The following is a 26,312-nucleotide window of genomic DNA, read 5'->3' on the forward strand; positions in this document are numbered from 1 at the left end:
TGACTTAATTATACGCAATGTAAATTAATTAAATAATTGCAATTAATCAAATTGTCTCTGTTATCTCAAAATTGTACCAATGTGATTAATGAAATAAAATAGCTTGAGTATTTTTTAAATTCTATGCTCGATGACATGTGAAACAATGCCAATCCAACAGCCCCACTGGCGACCTTATATTCAGTGGGAACAAATAGGGGCTGATATACTTAAGGGCCCTTAGTAGGTGAACACGGAAAAATGGACTGTTTTCTATGAGCTATAATTGAAAATATTGAGGTTTTTTCGCACTGAAATTTCTAATATGTATTACAGAACGTATGTGTGATGGGATGACTGTTTCCAAAACACGATTGGAAAAATTTTGCTCGATAAAAAAAAATCCTGAAGTTACCTCTAAAATATCATATAAATGCTCATTACAACCGTATTTTATTTATTTATTTATTTCATTAAGGATCACCAACATGACATACACTGATACATAGATAAAAGCATTAAAGTAATTACAATCGTAGACATAGTGCTGTCACAATTATAGGCAACCACCACTAACAAATACAACATTAAATCCAAATCTAAGACACACAGTCTGCAGCTAACTGCAGATTAGGTAAAAAATACACATATAAATAATACATAATACATAAATCCAATTTTGACGGCAAAATAATCAATTAATGTTAAAATAAAACTACATTTAATCAACTGGGTTTTGGCAAAGGTTCAATCGAGAGCAATTCCTTTTTAAATTTATGTACAGTATTTGAGAAAATGTCAATAGTCTTGTTATTGCCAGAAACAATATTATTATATTCTTTGGTAATGCGAGAAATGCCTGAATAATGGCCTAGATTACTATTGTGGAATTTTGTATGGAACGGCATATTATTAGAATTTCTAGGCAATCTGACTGGAACTTTAAAGTTAAGCTGAGATACCAATGACGCACAATCGATTGACCCATTCACCAATTTATGTAAAAAGACCTGATCCAAAACCTTCCTCCTCTGATAGTGTTCGTATTTTAAAATAATCAAGACGTTCTGAGTAACTACGAATTTTTTTGGCTACGTTGCAACTATACGCTAGATGCCACAAAAATCTTTTTTGAATGCGTTCAATATTGTTAATATGAATATTGTATTTTGGATTCCATATTACGCTGCAATATTCTAATTTGCTTCTAACTAGGGCATTAAAGAGGGTAATTTTTGTGAGAGGGTTCCTAAAATTTTTACAAGTTCTTAGTAAAAAGCCCAACATTTTGAAACCGTTATTAATTATATTGTTGAAGTGGGCGTGAAAACTAAGTTTTGCATCGAAATAAACACCTAAGTCTTTTATTTTATCTACTGTTGCTAAGATATGATTATTAATCTGGTAACTGGGTGCAATAATACCTCTACTTCTATGTCTGCTAAATCGTATATGGTAGCATTTTTCTGAGTTAAGTTTCATTTTGTTGATGTTACACCATTCTGCTAAAGAGTTTATGTCCTTTTGGAGAAGAGTACTATCAGTGGTTGATTTAATTGTTCTCAGAATTTTAAGGTCATCTGCAAATAAAAATATTTTTGAGTACTTTAAGTTAAGTGGGAGGTCATTTATGAATATATTAAATAAAATGGGGCCTAAGTGGGACCCTTGTGGGACTCCGGATTTAGTAGAAAAGGGCTCAGAGGCAAAACCGTTCACCACTACTCTAGAATGGCGACCCAAAAGATAACTCGAAAACCATCTCAACAGACCACCGCCAATACCTATGTTGTGTAGCTTCTGGATCAATATATTGTGATCAACTTTATCGAATGCCTTGCAGAAGTCTGTGTATATGACGTCAACACAAGTATGCGCTTCAACAGCCTCTACAAGACATTCGAGATAAAGTAGAAGATTTGTGCTGGTGGATCTATTTTTTGTGAAACCATGCTGAAACCTGCTGACTGATTGCTTGATATGGGAAGTGATAATTGGGCAGATAAGACTTTCAAATACCTTACCAAAAACAGATAGGATTGATATAGGTCGGTAATTGTTGATCAGATTCGCGTCGCCCGTTTTAGGAATTGGAACTATGATCGACTCTTTCCAAGCTGATGGAAAAATACTTTGTTTAAGTGATAAATTATATATAACAGTTAATGGATAACATAATTCTTTAGCACATTTTTTGGCAAATACATGCGGTATTGCATCTGAACCGGCACCTTTTTTTTGGTCTAGTCTCTTTAATGCTTTGAATACCAAATCTTGATTGATAGTTAATGATTGCAGATAAGAAGTAGCGTTGTGAGTCATTGAGTTCATATCACCATTATGTTGTGAGCTAGTCTCATATACTGAAGAAAAATAGTCGGCGAACATATTGCAAATTTGTGTGCCATCCGTTGCCGAGCTATTACCTAACTTCATAGGAGTAGGATATGTTCCAGAGTTTGATCTTTTATTTTTCACATACATTTACGATAATAATTCGTATAAAATCACAAGTACATAGGCATTTATTTACCTTCTCGATTTCGTGACTGTTTTAGATTTAGAAAATACTAAATATTTTCATTCACTTTTTGATAAAAATGTGAATGGCGCTTACGATTTTTAGTTTCGAGCACGTTGATTCCATACTAAACGCGGACCCCCTCACCGCTTACCTCAGGCCTGAATAGCTGAATTTTTGCTGACCGCCTAACCCCCCTTAACACTCATGTCCAGGCCCTGCTCGCCTCGTCCAAGTGATGCTACCGCTCGTACGAAGAGCGCGCGGGCGCGTGGTTCTCGCATCGTCGATCCTGACGCACGTGGCGGCGCCGGTGCGCGGCGTGCACGCGGCGTCGCTGGCCGCGCTCGATGCTATGGCGGCGTGCCTGCGCAGGGAGCTGAAGCCGCGCGGTGTTGATGTGGTGAGTACTGAGTAGCCCGTGTGTAAACTCAAACTCAAACATTTATTTATTCAATTAGACTATTTTTAGTAGCACTTGCGAATCGTCATTACATAAGTATTTTTAACATTTACCACCGATTCGGAAAGCAGTATCTATGGAGAAGAACCGGCAAGAAACTCCATAGTTGCTCTTTTAAAAACATGTCAATATTACATAATATGTAACTTAAATCTAACTACATAATATATATATAACATAATATGCAAAAGAACTATGTATAGAAGGATATTGTGAACGCGTGGTTCTCGTATCGTCCTAATTCCTGATGCAAGCGACGGCACTGGCCGTGCATATATAGCGGAGAAGGAAATATGGGAAACACTCACCTCTTGTAACCAAATTTCAGCCAAATCGGTTCAGTAGTTTAGTTTCAATAGTTAGTTTGTGTAGGCGTGAAGAGACAAATACTTTATCTAATCACATTTTTATAATATACTGATTCAGGTAAGATAATGTTAAATATGTATGAAATACCTTTTCCTTTGTAAGGTATGCATCACGTTTATCGCATGATATCAGGCACTTAGTCGAAGCACGTTTCAGGCCTTTTGAAGCGTTCTTACGACCCCAAATCATCTAAATATTTAATTTTTACAATGAATAGAACATAAATCTTCGTTTTCGTTCTTTCCAACATTAATAACTCAGCCCCCGGAATCACAGACACAATAGAAAATCTATTGTGTCGTGGTCGGATCGGGCCGCTCGGGGCTCAATGGGTAAACACACACCTAATGATTTAGTAACAGTGTAAAATAATGAGAAATCGTAAGATATCATTTTGTTCATACATGCTTCCTGGCGAAAGATGCGGACCCGTGGGATTGTAAAGAAAAATTACTTTATTTCCTGAAAAAATTACTATCATAAAACATAAAGCATTAATAAATTCTATCCCTTTATATAAAATTATAATGTTAAGATTCAAAGAGTACTAAATTATGTGTTTTCGACTTTGACCGTTAACCCCTTTGGTGCCTTGAAGCGTACGTTACTTAAAGTTTAATAATGAAGACTTATGTTGCAAATAATCTGAGTTAGGTATAATACTTTAAAATTTTGTGGGTCGCACACGTAATGGGTTAACCTTGTTAAAAGCACTATCGGGAAGAATTTTAGACGAAACTAATGAGCGTCTTGCACCTAAACCAAATTTATACCGCGAACGAAGTTCCGACTCAATTAATGGTACAAATTCGATTAGAAAACTTCGTAAATTACGTTCCCTTGAATGGCTCGTTCCTTTTCATTATGAAAGAGGTTTGTAGTGTTTGCTTTCATTAGAATTAATTCAGATACGATTACCTATTCATCTCTTTTATACTGAGTTCAGAGTTCAGACTAATTTTATGACCGCTACTTGATTTTTTTTTTTCAGTTATCATTGGCGATCGTCGTCTATTCAAACTATTCATTTATATTCTTTTGACGCGTTATATTCGCTTCTTTTTATACGTTATTTATCACGTGTATACAGTTATCTATCTATACATATTATTAACTACCTCTAAATGTGTTAGAAATAACTGATTTAGATTTAACATGAATATTAAATGCATTCATACAATTTTATCGCTTAACTGAATCTATGCTATGTGCAAAATACTTTTTTCTACAATAATACACGCTAGAAAATATAAATCAATAGAAATATGCCGAATAAATAAATTGCAAACGAGGCATAAATCATGGATTGGCTCTCGTGCATTTATGAGAAAAGCGAAAGGCAATCTAAGGCATATCTACGAGTGACCGAGCTTTAGCAATTTCATTACTGTTCGACCGATAGAACTACAAAACGAAAATATAAACTTTATCACACATAGTATAAATCATATTTCTCTTTGACGTATCTTTTGATATAACGACTGTTTATCCTGTATTTATTATTCACTTTCAAAATAACATCAAAAGCAGTATAATTAGGCGCTTTTGCTATTACGCAGATGAAATACAAATGACTACTTAATTTAGTAATAAATATGTAACATTATAACGCTCGATCCGGCTTCATTATCTTGTAACTAGGTTAAGTCTAGTTCTAATGAGAGGCATATTAAAAGTTTAATGTCCCTACTTTGGTATCATGTTCGCGACTTATATTTAGAGCGCCCTCATTTTGAGAATGGTTTAATTATTAAAAATTAATTCTTTTAGAAGGATTTCTTGCGTGGTAGAATAGAAATTTTAAATTACATACAATCGTAAGGTCACCAACCTTCAGAATTTTCAGGTGTTGGTTCAAAAATTTTATGTAAATGAGCTGCAACGGCTTTGATGCAAGATCATGTTAATAATTAAATAATTTGAACGTGTATCTTACGCAAATTTGTGTAAAATTAGTGTATTTCAAGGCACAAATAGAAAGAATCGAAATGGTTTGGGGATTATGAATAATTTTTCGTTTATAAGTCAGATATTTTCAGATAAGTAAAAGTTTAGAGAAGTAAAATCTGTAGGTAATATTTTATCGGTTACATTTTTAAAAAGCCAATTTCTCAGCGTTTCCCTTGAAGTTGCTATTTAAATAATAAATTTATAAACGGTCTAAAATACTGCTCGGTTTGGTAAAATATTTTATTTAAAAGTAACGTTTTAGTTTAAAAGTATCCTTGTCTTTGTCTCAGATAATAGCTATTTTGAGGTTATTTCAAATTTCTCTCTAACTTTTATTGTGATCAATAACAAAAAGCTTTCTAAGCTTCAATGCTCTTATAATTTATTTTCATCATGACAGCATATTCTCGTCTTAAATATTATAATATATAAAAATTGTTATGAAAACTATCGCTTTGTGATGAACATTAACAAAGCAAAAACCTGGTTTCAAACGTTTCAAATATAATTTATCTCATTAGAGAAACAGATAGTTATTGAACGTCTAACTGAATACGATAAGTGACACAAATATTTCATTTTATTTTCGTAAATTCTTTTACATACATTATTTTAATTCGGCTTCCTTTATCACAAAGCAATGTAAATAACTGAATTTTATTTAACGAATGTAGTTTGCTCGAAGCAGAAACGTATAAAATGAACAAATTATTCGCAAAATTAATTAATACGCTTTGAAATTGTTATTTCTGTAAACAGTATACTGTTAATGATATTCGTGAGTAATAATAATATTATGACTCACATAATTTGGTACGTATTCAAAAGTTTAACTTCATTGGTTGTCTCGGAAAATGTAATTTATTTTATGTGTGTATGTCAAGTGGTTAAATACATTTTGTGTATATGGTGACTTAGCAAGGACTTTGTTCTTTGATACCCTCCATCTTTAAGAAAGTTAGATATTATTCAGAATATCAAAGCGTTTCAGCTGACATCAAAAGCTGTCTGGAATTCTAATTTGTGTCGCGAACGAAGCCTTGAGCATAGCTTTTACATGTAATTTAAACTATGTAAAGCAATAAAAACTTGGAAAATAAGCTATTCTTTTCATAACAAAAGTTGAAAATTAATTAATTTTTCATGATCACTCTATAGGTATAACTAATTAATTGACGGATAAAAATTCGACTATACGTGATATAAATTAACGTAAAAATAAATATGTTTATACAAACCATTTTATCGTTGATTCTCAGTTTACGAGGCAATAGCGCGGCGATACGTTGAAAATAATCTCTTTTTAACAAGGCACCAAGCACTTCTGAAGAAAATCTGAAAAAAAGGCATGTGTACGCCTGTCCTCTTATTGTTTTTGTATTCATTTTATAAAGCGAAACTAATTTATTTCGCTTCTATAAATAGTCGTATTGGCACAGTGGTAAGTATTTAAGTTGCTGGCGGTAAAGTCTTTCATGCCATTTCCGATGAAAATCAAAAAAGCAAATTGATAATTCGGCAAGGCATAGAGCCTATCAATTGAAATTGATTTTCCCCAAACCCAGTGTAAATATCTTAACTATCATATCTTCATATTAAAACATCATTAAAAAATACAATACTAACACGCTCAAAACGATTAAATATTACAAATCAAAACTAAAATTTCCAATCCAGGTGGTAGTAGCGGCGGGCGAGTATACGACGGGCAGCGCGTGGCTCAACGAAGAGAAGCTTCTGGAACAAGCGCGCGACATGTGGAAGCGGCTCAGTGACGAACAGAAGGGCGCGTACGGAGAGGACTACTTCGAGCAAGCGCTGCGTAGCTTGGAGAAGTATACGAAGAATGCGGTAAGTAGAACATTAGGTGTAAATGAATTCTGTATAAAAACTGTGTGTGTGTACTTATGTACACGCGTTAGAAGTTATTCTTCTTTGGCGTATGGATAAAAATACTAGAAAATACAACTTGAACATAGTTATCAATTTTCATACCACCTAGAACTAACTTCATGCTGTTAAATTTAGGTTTCGGTGTGCGCGCGCATCGTAAAAATTCACTCTCATCTTTTTTACTTTCATTAAGAAGTAAACTTCAAAACGACGTGTGTCACTCGGGGACTGCCGCGGTAAAGCTATTGCATGCTATGCCTTCAAGCCACACCTCCGCCCGTCGGAGTGGGGAGCGTGAGGTTTTTTCGTTACGGAATTTCTCGTTTCAGTCCCCGCGCTCAAGGCCCGCGATAGAAGCTATGCAATAGTTTAAAAAAAATCATTTTAATCCCGTTAATTATAATATTTTTGGAAAGTATACCAAGAATAAGTATATATGAGTAAGCAATAGTTAGGAAATAATGGTACGAACGAAAAATCTTGACTGTGTGAAAAATTTTAAGTTTAATATTTACATGGTCTGTAATTCTGATATATATTTAGATACCCCACTTCAAGCTATTAAAAATAGATGTGTTTCGTGTTCCAAACAGTTAGGTATGGGGAACATGACTGTGGAACACTGTTTTTGTTGTAACAACTGTTTTGAACAATTGTCTGTGCACATAAATTACTCTCATACGCACATGTTTAAATCTACTACTAGCTGTGCCCCGCGGTTTTACCCGCATATGCTTGATGTTATATAATATAGAGACTTCCTCGATAAATGGACCATATCTCGGCGAAATAATTTGTCTAATCGGACCCGAGGTTCCAAACAAACAAACTCTTCAGCTTTATAATATTAGTATAGATACGTACTTAAGAATTCCTTGGAGTTCCGAAATGTCTGGCATTAACGCGCGATATCTTGAGAAGTAAAGGAATGCAATATGAGGAACGTGTAAAGGTCGGAAAGGTAAAATTCTAAAACTTCGCCGATCAAGGGAGCGGTACGAAAAGGTAAAATAGTTTCATAAATTTTTGTTACGATTCCTAAAGTACTGAAGTAAAATACTTCTAGTTAAGTGTAGATAATTATGAATATTATGTAATAGATTGACACGACGTAAATCATAATATGTTAAAGATACATACAGTACAAATATTCCATTTATAAATAAAAGAAAAAAGCAAGTAAGTTTATTACAGATACAATTTTTTTTAATAATACGTCATAACTCAGTAGAGTTAAAGCAAATTGAGCTAGAGCAATGGGCTTTGACTTACCTAATGAACTTCTTAAGGAGCTAAAGTACGTGTCCAGAGACGGTTCGGATAACAAAGGAGTGTAGGTACGTTGAAATGCGTTGAAAAACTGTGCATCTTTTAACACTTTTTCCTTTGATAAAATAATATTTGAACACAAACGAATGTATTGAATTTAAAGACTTAACATAAATTATAATTAGAGAAGTTTTACCAACACATGCTTCGTTGTAATATAGACAAAAAAAATTATAAAATTTTTATTTATTAAAATTTTCCTATGTCCAGAATTAACGATGCAGATTTCTAAAACAACCGGACTATGACAAGACGAGAAATAAATCATTTCACAAAAAGCTCTTTACGAAGGTAAATGAATGCAAAACTGCACTTCTATGCCGTCTAATGTAAAGTGGACTTTGAATTTTAAGTAAGCTTTGCCAAAATTAGCAAAATTTGAAACCTATGTACGTATAAAGTTGATATTGAAAAAGGGTATTCACATTTTGATATACATTTCTGTACAACGTAGATGAATGAAAATAATCTTTCCAAAAGTATTAAGTAACCTAACTCTACATTAAAAACATCAGACATTTGTGCAAGATGTGCGTTTAAAACAGAATTATACATTATATTATACTAGCTGTGCTCCGCGGTTTCACCCGCATTGCTCCGCTCCTATTGGTCTTAGCGTGATGATATATAGCTTATAGCCTTCCTCAATAAATGGGCTATCTAACACCGAAATAATTTTTCAAATCAAACCAGTAGTTCCTGAGATAAGCGCGTTCAAACAAACAAACTCTTCAGCTTTATAAGATTAGTATAGATTTTATAGTAGCACAAGGTGTGATATAAATTTTGTTAAATAATGGTTTGTTATTCAATTTGAAATGTGACAACAAAAATCATATTGCCTTACTGCATTTCAAATCAAGATACAAAACCGCTTCTCTCTGAGACTGTCTTGAGACTTCTTAATGATGCAATTAAAGAATGCATAGGCAGATTGTCACATAGATGACCTAAAATAGAAGTGAGAATAGCAGTTCAAAAACAAAGCGACATGTGGAAACGAGTGAAAGGGCCATATCACACCCACTTGGGGCTCGTTGAGGATTCTCGAGACACAACTAAGACGTTGAGCGCCGTAAACTAGGCTACAGTTTGTAACTGAGGAAATTACATTTTGATCTATACGCGCTTAGACCACGCTCGGTGGCACCGTATATCATTGTTGTGATTTTAATTAAAAACGGCTGTAAATTTTGAATCTTGTTTGTTCTGTGATTAATGTATTCGAAATTCGAATTATTCGTAAATACACTGCGATGTTAAACATGTTTATATAATGAGCAAAACATGTATATTTTAATCGAATATTTATTTTTATTGTATTGTCCAATTACAAATTTTGTAACATTATTCTCGGTAAGAGAAAAAAATTGTTGTCTAAGTTCTTAAAAACTTTTCTATTCGTAAATCTTTTCAATTGTTTTCAATTAAAGTTTCCAAATTACAATGAATCAACATTCTCAGAAAAGAAATTAATTCCACCTAAATGAGTAAACCTATTCTTCATTGTTGTCCCGCAATTTGTGTATAAATAAAACGCAATAAATATTTTAATCTCTAGTACTTTTAATATCAAGATAGCTGCATTCAAATCAGTGACAACGAGGATTTCTTTTCTGTCGCACCAAGATAAAAACTGTCCTAGTAATCAATTAATCTGACTTTTAATAAAAGTGAGAATTTACAGCGTTCATAATTTTTTGCATTTAAGTTGCTGTAAAATGTTACATTTAGTATTTTCTTTGCCTGACTATTTTTTTTAAAGAGGCTACTTGAAGCTACATGAAAATAAATATTTATTAAGCTCACAAATTACAGAATTTACGTTTCTCTTAGCGTCAGTGGAAATTAAATTAAATATAATTCTAAATACTAAATAATCTGTTTGAACCAGTGAGCTAGCTACATTTTGGAAACCACTAGAGACGCTTTGCCAATAACCGCTTAATTATGCATTCCATTACCATCAAACAGAAAACTAACCTAATTAAATAAGTTATTATTTACATTTCAATTAAGCGTTTATAATTTCGGTATCCAGTTACAACACCAATTACATTTTTAACGAGCATATTGATTTACTATAAATAATGATTACAATGTTATCTATACTAATATTATAAAGAGGAAAGGTTTGTATGTATGTATGTATGGTTTTCACGCATAAACTACTGAACCGATTACAATTAAATTTAGCACAAATACAGAGGGTAACTTGGATTAACACATAGGATAGGTTTTATCCCGGAAATCCCAGGGAAACGGAAATTATGCGGGTTTCCTTTAAAAACGCGGGTGAAGCCGCGGGCGGAAGGCTATATTACATTATTTGTCTTTTACAAAACCATGTACTTTAAACGAGTTTCTTGTTAAGTGTTTAAACTCATTGTGCATCTTTATAATTTGGGTCAACCAGATCTAAACCACGCGAGGCAAATGCAGTCGTGTCTTAGTTTTTTGGTTACATAACGTCTTAGATTACAAAATAAAAGACAGATGTAGCGTTGCCGAACTAAACCGAATAATTTATCGTCATTTTCAATAAAGCTATGTGTGCTGTCATTTCGCCGCTGCACTGTACGTACACGGTGCTTCTGTGTGCGTGTAATGTTACCGGATATTGAAAAATTTCCCAAATTTTTCCCCGACTACGCAAAAAAGAGGGTTATGTTTTTCGAGTTTATGGATGTATGTATAATATTTCTTTGACACGCCCTGCAGTATAAACCGTTGGACCGATTTTGAGTTGCGAGGTTTCATTGCAATGATCTGAATTATTATGTTAGTGGCGGTAGTTACGTAGGCTATATACATAAATGAGAAGTCAAGTTTTAATTTTTATTTAAATTCTTTTATTACATAAAGTACCTGCCTACTAAAGTTATATATGGACAAAAAAATTGTATTCAATTTTTTATTAAATAAATTATATAAAAAAAGTTTCAATATTAACTATAATAATTATATTATTTTTTATTTTTCATAATATATGAATACGAATAGCGGTAGTTTTTAGTCGAGAATAGGGGACACTTTATTTTCATCATATCCATCATGGAGTTCACATAAATTAAATCGCTAGCGAAAACGACGTTTTTAAGCTTTATAAAAGTAACAAAATAATGTATTATGCTTATTAAAATAATCTAATAATTATCATGAACCGTTGGTGCACTTTACAAATAATCACATTCACGATCGAAAAATCCAACAGCATTACCCTGAAGATCCTTTAACCATTTTACCGTTTTACCAATAAAAATGGCAAATTCATTTTCAAAATACTGGCAACATACGTTGAAGTTTTGTATTCCTTCATATCTGTAAAATTATTATTCGTATTAAAGAAATAAATCAGCCAAATAATCTACAGAAAACCTGTGAAACGATGTTTTATCTTTTTTTTTGTTTTCGGGAACAAATTTTACAGCGTTTTATTATCACAAGACGGCATTTTTTTACTAACATTGCAAACCCTTTTTGACGTATTGCATGACACTATATGCGCTATAGCACTGGTGCAGCGACGTATTTGTTTTTGATTTCGTATTTTCTTTGACAAGGGCGACGGGCGGTTGTCATGCTCCATCTGTACTTTATTTTGTAATCTAAGCATAACGTATTACATGCACATCTCTCTACACGGCTTTTGTTGTCAGGTTATGAAGAACTGCATTCTATACGAAGTGACTTGTTGGAACTTACAGTTGCACAAAACATACAATAGTGCAAGCTTTTCAAATGTGTTTCATTCCCGTGTAAATGCTAACGCTATATGTATGGCCTGATTAAAAGGCTTAATGCGAGATATAATTACGTTTTTATTACTTGCACTTTTAATTAAGAGGGTGCACAAAATAGCAACCCATAAAATTTGTATTTTTATTTGCATGAAAACTTATTCAACATGATAGCATTATAAATTCGTAAGCTCAGTATATAGTGAGAGGTATAAAAGTATTTTAGCACACGCTACATGTTTTGCATTTATGGGAAGGTTCTGTAAAAGTCTTTACGTATTCCCTAAGCATACTTGCAATCTAAAGATCCATATAACAGCTCGTCTTTAAAGGAATTCTCTTTCGCTAAAGCACTAATGATCAAACATATTACAGTAGCACAGTAATTAAAGCTTTGATCTTCTGAAGCGGAAAATTGCTTTTCATCGTAGACCTTGATTTATAAATCATCAAACGTTTCAACGCATTTTAACACTGCAATTTTGATACTTATGTAGGTGTGTATGGAATATTTCCATCATTCTGCAAAGCTGTTTAGAATTCAGCTTTTAGAAGCGGCTTTCAATCAGATTAAAATCTAGTACGTACTTATATCTAGACGACTGCTGCGAAGATTCTATCTATCAATTAGTATTATCACGCATAGATAAGATATAAGAAACGTTCACCTAATTATATTATATTATGCTCTGTGGTCCATTCTCGATGTCTATGGTTGTCACCTTGATTGCACTCAATACTATGTACAGACCGTTTGCTAGATTTGGTTATATACCTTGCATAATACATAACTTTTTTTTTTTAAGTATTAGGTATATACCTACTAAGTTTTAATTAATGCGCAAAGAAAGTCTAATAGGTTAATCTTTCAATGCAATTAAAAACAATTATAAAGAAATAGATGTTAATTTCACACAACAATTTATTATCAGCCAACAATACATCACATTTTGATAGTAGGTATGAAAATTTCACACACACAAATGAACTCAAACTATGTTAGTGACACATGACACTGACAGTAAAGCTGTTATTAATTTGGAATGTCGTTGTTTTTTATTAGGATGGTTTAGCTTTAGGTTAAGCTTTATATTGTTTAAATAAACTATTATAATATTTAATTATTACCGTGTAGTTTAAGCATAATATTGAATATTTCCTGTTTAATATATAGAGCACAGAATACGTAATATTACCTACTAACGTACCAAGAGGCGAATATTTTTAAATATTCTTTATAAAATAAAGATGCAAATTTGTAGTGCTTAGTTTCATTGATAAATATTTACTGAACAACAGCCATAATACTAAACGCAAACTTCATAACTCTATGATAATGCTTTTGTTAAATTTGCTCAATGCTAGTTAAGAGTTAAGACTCCCTCTGCACTACTTTCATTTATAAATGAAAGCACATATTGTCAGGTATTCTAAGTATTCCTAATTGAGAATAAAGTACCTTAACTTTAACGTGAAGTACTTACCTACCTTAACATTAACTTGAAAAAGTATGTGAAGGCAGTTTTCCACGTTACATTATAATTATTTATGTGATTAGATAGTTTTCTGATTTCGTTATTTAATATTCATTATTAAAAGAAGTCTAATCTTAACTTGCCATATTGCTTCAGATACATCAGTGGCAAACGATAAATAATATAAATACATTTTACCTACACATTCCAGATTTTTTTTTAATTAAGAATCTTTGTTTGGAGGGGGTGAAACGCTCGCTGAGTGAAACGCACGTTCCCAATCGCACTAAAAACTCAAAAAAAAACAAAAAAAAAATTTTTTTGAAACGCACGTTCCCAGTCGCACTAGACCCAGGAGTCTGATTTTTCAGTTCAAACCAGTTCCTGTAATTAGCACATTAAACTTTTTACTAAACAAAACGAACTTAACTCCTTACTCATTACTTCGATATTATATTTTTCATGATTATTTCACGGGGCGCCGACTTAACAGCAATGACGCGCAATAAAGGTGTAATTATAGCGTCTAAAGTCTATAATCTAATAATAATCAAACCTACTGTCCCACTGTTGGTATACTAAGTTAAAAGAAGGATATATAGGGTGTCCCAACAAGAACGCAAGATTTAAATTTGGCGCCATTCGAAGTGTCATTGTTTGACATATCAACAAGTGTAATTTTTTTTTAGTAGAAGGTATAAGGTTAGTAAAAATGGAACGCTAAACGAAGGATCAACACATTCTCATTGCAAAATTTGTTTTACCAAAATAGTGAAAGTTTTGCGGCTACAGTACGAAAATTGCTATCAAAGAAATTGCGATCAGTAAAAAGAGATTAATGGAAAAATTTGCTGAAACTGGGTCTGTTAGTGATGTAAAGACAACAACGCGCCTTCGCCTTCAGGTCGATCAACCGAAAATATCGCAGCAGTACGTGATGATATCGCTCAAACTCCATCCATCTCAATTCAACACCGAGCTCCAAAAATTGGTGCTTCCGAATCCACTATGCAGCGAATTTTGACGAAAGATTTGCGTCTTGCATGCTGGAGGGGATGTGGTTTCAACAAGACGGCGCCACATGTCATACAGCCAGAGAAACAATACAATTGCTGCATCAGTCATTTCTCGGTCGTGTTATTTCACGCTTTGGGGACCATAATTGGCCACCTAGATCATGCGATTTAGGGGTTTTTTTGAATTCGATGGTTTATGCAATTAAGCCGACGACGACTCAAGCCTTAAAAGACGAAATTGGACGCTGTATTAATGAAATACCACATCATTTATGTAAAACGGTCATTGAAAATTTCATTAAAAGATCGCGTATGTGCCAGCAAAGCCGCGGCGGCCATCTCCCTGATGTATTGTTCCAAACATAACCTCATCTTGTCTACTTTACGATATAATATAGTTTTCACAATTTTTTTTTAAATATCTGCGTTTTATGTCAAATTTAAATCTTGCGTTCTTATTGGGACACCTATAGTTGTGCCCTTCGCGCTTAGTATACCAATAGTGGGACATCCTGTATATTAATTACATAATTCCATAATTATCTTGTTAATCCCACAGGATGCCGACCTAACAGCGGTAACTCGTGCTCTCAGTGACGGAGTGACCCGCACGTTCCCTCTGTCGCGCTACACGCCGGTCTCTCCGAGAGAGAAGCTCAAGTCCATCCTCGCTGAACACATGCCACGATCGCTGTATGAAGGATTGTATGCTGATTAAATGAAAACGAATCTGTTTTTCATTACAAGATTTTTTGTATTGTTGAAAAATAAAAATGACGTCTCATAAATTTAAACTTGCAAAACTGAAAAATACTTGAAGGTCGACTTTGACTATCGATTGTATTTATATTTTGGAATTGTCAGAAATAATGTGAAATTGTAAATTGTAAAAAAGTAAACACTAAGGGTTGGCGCAAACGGGCCACCGACCACATTCCCTGGTGGCCAGCGACAGGCACTTGACACTTTTTTCACTATTTTCATATTATATTTTGCATAGACCACACACGTATAGCCGATGGCAACCATTCGCTACAGAAGCGTGCGCGACAAAATATGTGAAAAAAATTTGGTCAATAATTCTAATAGAGCATTGTATAGAACACGTATCTCTAATTCTCTATCCAACGTTGCAATGAAAATAAATAACATAATACGCCATATTTATGCGAGTCTTAAGTGGTCACGGCATCATCATGGTCTGCATTAGAAAATTCTCGCATTTCTAAAAAGTCTTTCATGAATATAAATAGATACATTGAAATCAACATTCTAGATCTAAAGCAAATTTATATTTCTATATAGTTTTGCTATAACTGCTAAAAATAACTCATTATCTTGAACATCAGTATAATTTGCCTAGCCAGATAACTAACAGTTAGGCCATCTGAATTAGTGTTACCTAGTTTCCTATTAATTCAGGCAATTAAATTGTTCTTGTAGCAAATGAGGGCACACCTCTGCGGCCAAACTCGTACTACGTATGCATTATGTACACGAAACAGAGTTTGCGAATAATTTAATTTCGTATGTACAAGCAGGTTAATTGATCGTTGATGCGGTTTTGTTTGATTTAATTATTTAATTAACGAACCGCGAATCGTTTGGAATACATCAATTGTTATTCAAACTACGATACATTCAAAATAACACAAATACTTAATTGGGCATTAATTTTTATTTATCTCATTATACTTCTTTAAAGCTACTTGTACATTTTAATAAAAATATCGTATATATGACAACATTCGTTAATTTTCGAGCGAAATTTAAAAGCACTTAAACGATACCCTAACAGGCTATCAGTATCATCACAGTACCGTAAATTTTCATTTTACGGTTTTTATCGACCTCAAAGCGTCCAGTATATTATTTATCACCCTTTTTACTTAAGTATCTTTAATCGATTTGCTTTTGTTTAACGTGTATATTATCACGGAAACGAATAGAATATATTTATATACCATTTATTACTTTAACAATATTTTTTCATGTCTATGTATGTATATGTATAGTATGTAAAGTATGCTCCTTTATTTTTTATGATTACAATGGTTATCTATTTACTAACATATATAACTATATATACGATATATCTAACTTACTATAACTATTTTAGGAAGATATCACCAGTTTTAATATTGGATACTTGATGGCTGCCAATCGCACTTGGCTCTACGGTCCCGTTAAATTAATGGACGTAATTTTTTCTTCTTTCATAGTGACTGGCGAAATAGTACATTAAAAATTTGAGTGCTAACGATACGCTACCTAGAATTTTAGCCAGCCAGAAAATATTACATATATATGTATTTATTTATGTTTTTAGGTTGATATGTATTTACTTATATGGTTGGTTTCTGTACTGAATTTTAAATTAAGTTTTTGCTAACACATTTTCATGGAAACAAATAAAATATTACACATAGTATATTTCATTTATAATTATATATAATTTTGATTCAATATAGAAATCAGTCAATATTAATGTATAAATTGGAAAGATTGAGAGAAGAGTTATTTTAAGCATCTCTTTTATGAGCTTTTCATTAGTTAAGTAAATGATTTATATTCCGTACCAATATGATAAAGAAACACAAAAAGATCTCTGAAATGCTTGGAAATTTCTGAGCCTTTTGATTTAAAAAAATTCTTAAAGAAGTTACTGAAATATGACGCCATGAGAAGAGATTGTTCGGTTCTGTAAAAAGTATTGGAACGGAATTTAAATTATTTTGAATAATTTTTTGTTAAGCTTAGTTTTTTCTTTATATTAATAGGTAATATTGTAAAATCTAGTCAACTTAGCAACTAGAAAATTTTAACATTTGTTCTATTTTATAGTTGATAATTTATTGTAAGTAGATGTAGATCGTAATTGTGTTTTAGCGCGTCCATGACCCTTGTAATAAATATTTATTTATTTAATCATTTATTGTACCACAACATTTAATATTACAATGTACAGTATAATATATATTTGTATGGATGCGAAGTACTAACGTACGTACGTACACTTTAGTAAATAATAAAGTGTACGTATTTATGAAAAATGAAATCTCATCTAAGGTTCAAAATAAACTTATAAATATTCAGTTCGCTTAATGTGTTTTGAATTCGGAATCCATCCCGAAGCGAAAGTAAATTTATTCAATATTTTTTAAAAGCAAACAGCCGTAAGAATGGAATAACTTCTAAATTCCTTGGTCATGGACATCTACCTGAGGTATGTATTGTAAGCCTTGCAATATAAGACGTTGAAACCTTAATACCAAGTAAGAAAGTAATTTAAAAAATGCAGCCTTACACCTAAGTTATAGGATGACCTACTTGCAGATCGCTACATTTAAAAAATGCATTTAAACTTGTATCCGACACCAACCCGCATTAATAATTGAAATTTGTGTGAAATAATCTTGTATTATTTTGTAATAAATGTTATAAAACTGTGATATACTGTGTTTTATTTATATTGGTTAATCTTTTTATCCTGTAATTGGAAATTATTTTTGATGATTTGCTATATTGATGATAATAAAAATGAAAGAACAGCTTACCTATATAATGTTTTGAGACTACAAAATTTTGTATATAAATGCGAGAGATATTTTAATTATAGAACAACATCCAGTTCATCCAATTTTAAATATTTAAATAGGTATAATAAGGGATGCAAAATAACATCATATTTATAATTTATAATTAATACTTACATAACGTTGAACCATCATAATATATTTTAAATTGATAATACATTATTAATTACGACTATTAGATTTATTATGCATAAAACAGCACTCATATTATAAAGCAACATCAAAGAACTAATTTCAAGCGCTAATTATTATTATATGAAATTTTTAGCTTAGAATATGAAGTCAGTGCTTTTGTATATTACATACATTAAATGTTGTTTATTAAATTGTTTGTTTCAATAGAAAATACTACACCGACTGATTGCAGTATAATCTGTTTATAGCGCCTTTTGAAAATTAAGTTATGATTACAAACTCCATCTCAGCCCTATTTCGCGTAGATTAGAAGCCAGCCTTAAAGCATAAAGAGCTTACAGAAACAAATTAATACAACAAAAGACAATGTTTCTTTAGGATAGGAAGAAAGGCGCCGTTAGATTAAGATTGATATTTTTAAAAGCACGAAATAATGGACAAAATAATGATGTATCATGCTCGTCGATAATGTTCCAGCAACTCCTTGCTTGTGGTATGAAGTAAGCTTAGGACATTTTACAAAAATACTAGAATAATTTCGATCACGTTTTAGATTGAGTTGGGTTCGTGATTGATGTTGTACACGATAAAGTAAAAAATATAGAAATTTTCCTAAAACACATTAATATAAAAACTAAAAAGTATATTATTATCTCTTTAAATTCTTGGTTGAAATGTTTGGAAATGTTCGCCGTCGAAAATTTAGTAACTGCATAAATAAAGTGGCCGTTGGGAACGCGACTGTAGAGTTGGAATGTAATAAAATATCTAGGGCTCATCTTACATTTAACGGTGCATTCTTGAGACGTCAACATAAATAACCGCAAAGTAATGCCAGGGTCTTGATGCTATCTCCTGGGCATTAGTGAAGTTTGGTTATAGATCTAAGTTATATTCTAAGTCAGGAACACTTTGACTTTATTCAAATATCTATGTATTTATGTATTTAGGGGCAAATCTAATACCTAATGAAAGTTTTACACGTAGCTGTAGATAGCGAAAATATGAAGTTAACAATGCTATTTGTATTATTGTCAAATCAGGCAAGTATTTTCATATTTTGCCTACACGATACAGAATGAAACAATCCTTTAAAGTTGCAGTCACTAATTCTGTCCTTGATAAAATGTAGAATCGTCGTCTTCGTCTTCTATTCGTATGAGCTTTCGATTTTTCACGAAAAAGCTAAAGAAATATATCAAACTAAACATCTTTACGCGCTTTACAAGTAAGTATATTTACATAAACTACATAGTTATATAATATTATAGTGCAACACTTTTTTATACTTACTGCATCTTATATTTATACCCTTTTGTTTACCGTCCGGTAATTTCTTGTGAACGTTTATTCTCCTCGTAAACTTTATCTTTCCTAAACTTTGTTATCTAGTTCGTAGTCTTGTAATAAAACAACAAACAACCAGTTTTGTAATACATTAGCGTATACAACTTCAGTGTCACAAACAAGGCTTAGAAGCTTCTAAAGTATAGTGTCGACTTAGTTCCACCGCCTACTCGTTGACCCATTTCTGGTTTAGGCAATTATTAAATTAACCTACTGTATTATATCACTAACAGCTTTATCGATTTTTCCGATCTGCGTATTGGTTTTATAATTTGGGTTTTAAAAGTTTAGGTTAAATTATTGATTAAGGCACAGATAATAGGCTATACAAGGTTTATTATCTACTATGTATATTGTATAGTTTACACGCCCTTTGACGAGCTATTGCGACGTGAAAATTTAATAATGTGTATCCAGATCAACCTCTCACTTATATTAAGTGCTATTAAAAAGAATCAAAATATGAAATGATTATAAATCGACCTAAAATATGTATTAGTAGATAGTTCACAAATAAATTTAATTTTTTATTTAATTAGGAATGTAAGGCACAATTTGCATGCATTACAATGTAGTTCAGATGAGTCGTATGGTATACGAGAATGAATTACTTTTATTTTCTCATTTGTATTAAAAAGTACATTCTTTTTCGCTTGAATGCGTAACTAACTAGCTTTTTTTAAAAAAATTCAACATTTTGTAATCTGTATCAAAGAATACGCACTATGAATAGTTCCTGCAATACACAATTTGTATTATTTATATTTCTAAACTACTTATTTAATACACTATTGTTAGGAAATAATTTTATCTCACGCTACTATACATTTTCAACAAATGAAGAAATTCTCTTCCCTGTAATTCTAATGTATAACACGCTAATTAAAACACAAGTTTTTACTTAATGTTACTTTATTCATAAACATTAACCCTCACATTAATATATATTATATACATTTATTAGGAAATAATTGTATGATTTTAAAAAATTAACGTCGAAACACCAAACCATTACGTAGGCTATCTGAAAAATCTCTTAATTGCCTCAGCCAATTAAAGTTTTCAGAGATCGTATAAAATGAATTCCAATTTCGAAAAATGATTTAAAATGTTACGTAAACGCACAAGGGGATTGTTAATTTTTTTTTCTCATAGAAAAATTAGTAAAACTATGTATTATATTTGAATATGTAATTCGAATTCAGTCTATACTATTTATGTACATATATCAATAAGACTCTATACAATCTCTTTAATATGTACCTATTGTGGTTTGTACTGATATAAATAGTTATTCTCTTGATAAATAAATAATTTTTTTTTTTTTTTTTTTTTTTTTTTTTGTTCCTTCAGTTACTGCAATCTGTCTCCTTGGGGGACATTCAGCAGTATGCTGGTTGGTGCTTATAATGCTGGCGCGCACGGCATGTAACCTGTGTCACATCCTTATTGTTACAACAGTAACTATATTTACTGCGATTGTATGAGGTCTTGAGGTATTTTACGCTTTAAGCGTCGCGCATTGGTCTGATTTGACATAAGTGACCGGGCCAGTGAATTTGGGTGTTGTTCTATACGCTCTTTGTACGCTCTAGTATAGCGTACAATTTCTTGTTTTACAGTGGGCATGCGTAGGTCGCGATGTAATAGATCGTTAGGCACGAACCAGGGTGCATTGGTTATCATGCGGAGTGTTTTATTTTGAAACCTTTGTATGATCTCGATGTTTGAATGGGAGGCAGTTCCCCACAGTTGTATGCCATATGTCCAGATGGGCTTGAGTATAGCTTTGTATAAAAGCATTTTATTTTCTAGGGACAGTTGCGACTTTCGTCCAATCAGCCAGAAAAGTTTGCGCGTTTGGATGCCAAGTTGTTTCCTCTTGGTGAAGATATGTTTTTTCCAGGTAAGCCTTTTGTCCAAGTGCAGCCCAAGGTATCTCACATGATCTGCCTGGGGGATAGCAATGTTGTTCAGCGTGACTGGAGGGCAAGAGTCTCTTCGTAAGGTAAATGTTACGTTTACTGACTTTGTTTCATTCGCTTTTAACCGCCACTTTTTAAGCCAGAGGGATATCTCATTTAGGCCTTGTTGGAGTATTTCTGAGGCTATTTTTGGGTTGTTATGTGTAGCTAGTAGAGCGGTATCATCAGCAAAAGTTCCAGTAACCAAAGATTCAGATGTCGGTAGATCCGCAGTGAAAAGAAGGTATAGTATGGGACCAAGTACGCTGCCTTGCGGAACTCCTGCTTTTATAGGGCGAAGATCTGACAGTGCATCTCCTTGTTGTACTATGAAATGACGCTGCTGGAGGAATGATTCTAATATTCTGTAAAGGTAGTCTGGTAGCCCGTTTTTTAGTTTGAATAGCAATCCTTCATGCCACACCCGGTCGAAGGCTTGAGATATATCTAGGAATGCACTGGCGCAGTAGGATTTACTTTCTAATGATTCCATGATATGTTTTGTTAGTCTATGCACTTGGTCGATGGTAGCATGCTTACTGCGAAATCCAAACTGGTGATCGGGAATTAGCTCCTTTTCTTTGAGTATCGGCAGGATGCGTTGCAATAGCAGGGACTCGTATATCTTAGATGGAGTAGGTAGCAGGCTTATGGGCCTATATGATTTTGCTTCCTCAGGTTGTTTCTCTGGCTTCAGCAGCATTATGATTTGTGCGACCTTCCACTCCAAAGGAAAGAAATGCAGTCTTGTCATTGCATTAAATAGTGACGTAAGGAAGATTATGCCAGATTCAGGTAGTTCTTTGAGTATACGATTTGTGATAAGGTCGTATCCTGGGGCCTTATTTGGGTCAGATTTTTTTATAGTCTGGGAAACCTCAGATTTGGTAAATTTAATAGACATATCGTGTGTACCTTTTGGACTGCTTAAGCGGTTAGTAATTTCTGCTGCATCTTCTGGTGTGCCGTCATATGGGTGAGGAGTGAATACATTTGAGAGATGTTCCGAAAAGGTTTTGGCTTTCTCTTCGTCTGTCCGTGCCCATGTACCATCTAATTTTCTTATAGGATGCGATACATTAATGGGCCGTTTTAGTTTCCGGGTGGCTTTCCATAAAGAATAATCCGAGGAAGCAGTAGCATCCAGGCCGGTGAGGTAATTGTGGAAACCATCATTTCTATCTTTCTCCAGAGTGCGCTTTAGTTGTCTGCTAGCGTGATTGAGCTGTTTTTTCGCAATAGGGTCTCTGGTTGTTTGCCAGCGTTTTCGTAGTCTCCTTTTGTTAATTATTTTTTCAAATATATGTTTTGCTACATGGGTATCCTGATTTCTAGATGGTAGAGGTGGGGTCGATGACCAAGCTGCATTTTGCACACACTTGGTGAAGTAAAGCACCGCTTCTGTTATATCCTCCTTCGATTTTAGACGAACTGATTCTTTGAATGCTTGATCTGTGAGCTCCCTGAATAGTGACCAGTCAGTTCTATTGTTATGCAGAACGCATTTCCTGATACATTCTTGAGGGGTTGTACGCAATTCTACAATGATTGGAGAGTGATCGGACGATAGGTCCCAGCAACTCTCACACGATATGATGTTCTTTGCAATTCCCTGGCTGACACAAAAGTCTATAACGTCTGGGATTTTTCTCTTATCAGTTGGCCAGTAGGTCGGTTGACCAGACGATACCACATTCATATTTAGTTTTTTAATGCATTTGAGCAGCTCTCGTCCTCTAGGAAGGATAAGCCTGGAGCCCCAAAGCGAATGCTTGGCATTAAAGTCACCTCCTGCAATGAATCTGCCACCAAGTGATTGAAAGAAGTTACTGAACTCTGCTTCTTTAATAGTAAATCTAGGTGGACAGTAGAGGGCCGATATTGTGATGTCACTAATCCAGTCTGTGATCACAACGTTTGTTGCCTGGATGTAGTTTTTGCAGTAATCTTGCAGTACATGGTGCTTGATGTTTGACCTAATAAGAATGGCCGATCCTCCATGAGCTTTATTGTCTGGATGGTTAGTATGGTACATATTGTATCCGGGTAGCCTAAAGTGGCTTTTGGAGGTGAAGTGGGTTTCTGAGATTAGTAAAACATCTATGTGGTGTATTTTTACAAATATTTTTAACTCTTCCGAGTGGTTTGATAAGCCATTGGCATTCCATACACATAGTTTTAATGCTGTGAATGTGATGACATTTTTGGAATTAAATTGGTTAGCGTTTGGGTCATAATTAACATTTGGTTCATCAGGTTAACAAGTGTTTCCGTAATGGTTTTGAGTTCGCTAGTTTCTGGAGTTTGTGTCATTGGTTGTTTGGGAGCTTCTTTTGTGGCTTCAGCATACGATTTTCTGTTAAGTGACGTTTTGTTTGTAGGTTCTTGTTCCTTTCTGGTGTGGCCAGGATTTTTCCTGACTCTGGTGATGGGAGCGGGATATCGCACTTTCAGCAGCTCTTTGTAGACTGTGCAGCCTTTGTAGTTAGCTGGATGATTCCCCTCGCAAAGGATACATTTGACCTCTTTAGATCTTTCTTTCCGTAGGCAGGCTGACGTGTGATGCGATCCTGCACATTTGACGCATCTGGGCTTCCTGTTGCAAAACTTTTGTGTGTGGTTGTAATCTTGGCAATTAGTGCATTGCGGGATTACTCGCCTTGGTCTGGGTGCCTCAAATGAAATGCGACAGTGTAGTAAGTATTTAACGTTATATATGTCTTTGTTATTTTCGCGAGGCTCTAGTTCAATGTTCCACATTGATAACGCTTGTTTTGTTTTAGAGTTTTGGATGTTCCATACATTTACTACTTTATGGTGAAGCTCTTCAATGGCTATCTTTATATCCTCTTTGTCTGTAGATGGATGTAGGTTCTTTAGCACAACTCTAAAGCTGCGGTCTTGTTTTGGCTGGTAACTATAAAATTCTGTGTCTTTCGCTTTAAGTTCTTTATAAATGGTCGAATATGCTTCGCCCGATTTTGGTTGTATTTTAACTCTATCACCTCGTAATACTTTTATTTCATAGTCTTCTTTTGCTACATCTTCTAATAATTTCATTAAGGGTTGTATATTTTTAACTCCGTCGATAAATAGTGGAGGAGGTCTTATGGGCTTTGGTGCTTGGGTTTCAGATTTGTCTGCTTGTTCTATATCGTCAAGCGCTTTGAATCTATTAGATGTTGGTACTGCTGGTGTTGCTAGCCAGTAATTTAGTTTTGCTTGCTTTTGGTTGCGTATTAGTGCGTCGGGGCTAGATCTTTGCCTTTTGCCGTAATACACTTCTGTGAACAGTTGTTCTTCAGATTCAGATTCCTCGGTTGTTTTATCTACCAGATCAGTGTTCCTTTGGTTAGTTGTTCCACTGAAGGAACTCGATCTCGGGCGATTTATAAACATACCTTTATGGAAAAGCTGTTGGGTCATAGTTTTTGGGTTGCTCTTATCATCTAATTTTTGGTTTTCAGGGTGGATGTTGCTCATTTTGTTCCCACGAGTAGGGTCGATATAACAGGTCACAAGAGGGGTGACGCCCATTCCCTCAAGAAGGCAACATACAACGGCGTTTGCCAGGTCCGCCGAGGTTGGCGCTTAGAACTTGCCTCCTGCAAGCCATGCATCCCTTCGGCACGTAGTCCCACCTTGGGATTAGGGTAACTTTTTATAGAGGTATTCTACCTCGTGGCCCGGGCGGCTAAGCCAAGGCTCTCGATTCTGTGGATGCACAGAGTTGCGAGTTGTTGTGAAGGTCATTTCCTACCCTCACCTATACAAGCTGGTTAGGCTGTAGCTGTCGGGTTAATTAACCGTCGCCCGATACTCGACGTTGACCTTTTACAGCTGGTTGGTCATCTCTCAGCCAACCCTCCTCCTTTCGCATACGGGCTTGGGACCGTCAATGGCGGAGTTAAATAAAAATAAAAATAAAAATCATTTATTATAAGCTATACTATACCTTATACTGAAGACTAGGAGCTGGGTGTAGTCACGGCGCGGGCGGGGCGGCAATCTAGAAAGTTCTCTAGATGCTAGCATGAATACTTATTCTCGGATTTTATCTCAATTTAATTAAGGCGACAAATTGTTACTGTTATTTATGGAAGACGTGCTTCGCCTAAATTGAGGTGAAACGTTTACTTGTAAGTTGTAACAAATGCAATTACATTGCAGACGAACTCACAAATATAAGAGCGTGTGTGCCGAGCACACGTATCAGAAGTGAAACTTCTGTGGCAAGATTTAAAGATACTAAAATTGTCGCCTTACTCCACGACGTGACGTTATTGCCATGACGTGACCTTGAAATTTTGCTCTCAACGCACCGAAAGAAGTTTCACTTCAAAATATTTTGTTGAATCATAGTGTTGTGGTACCAATAATACCATGACTTGATAATCAATAGTAAACAGATCTTTTAATTTCAACTACATCTCCGGGTCTATAGTTTGTATTTGTATATGAAGAAAGAATAATGTTGTAAAGGATTGTAAGATCAAGGCGTCAAGGAATCCGCTGATTTGATGTCTATCCTGATC

General features: G+C 34.0%; 1 protein-coding gene across 1 annotated transcript in view; it reads left to right on the plus strand.

Moving 5' to 3' along the window:
- The window catches only part of LOC123697084 (D-beta-hydroxybutyrate dehydrogenase, mitochondrial), a 57,278-nt gene extending 41,437 nt beyond the window's left edge, over positions 1–15,841 (plus strand). Inside the window, exons 6-8 of the mRNA XM_045643498.1 lie at positions 2,716–2,903; positions 6,960–7,133; positions 15,295–15,841. Coding sequence (XP_045499454.1) covers positions 2,716–2,903; positions 6,960–7,133; positions 15,295–15,453 — 521 coding nt within the window. The 3' untranslated portion in view covers positions 15,454–15,841. The remainder of the gene's footprint in view (positions 1–2,715; positions 2,904–6,959; positions 7,134–15,294) is intronic.
- Positions 15,842–26,312: the final 10,471 nt, after the last annotated feature.

This window comes from Colias croceus, chromosome 13 (assembly GCF_905220415.1).
Source record: "Colias croceus chromosome 13, ilColCroc2.1".
NCBI lineage: Eukaryota > Metazoa > Arthropoda > Insecta > Lepidoptera > Pieridae > Colias > Colias croceus.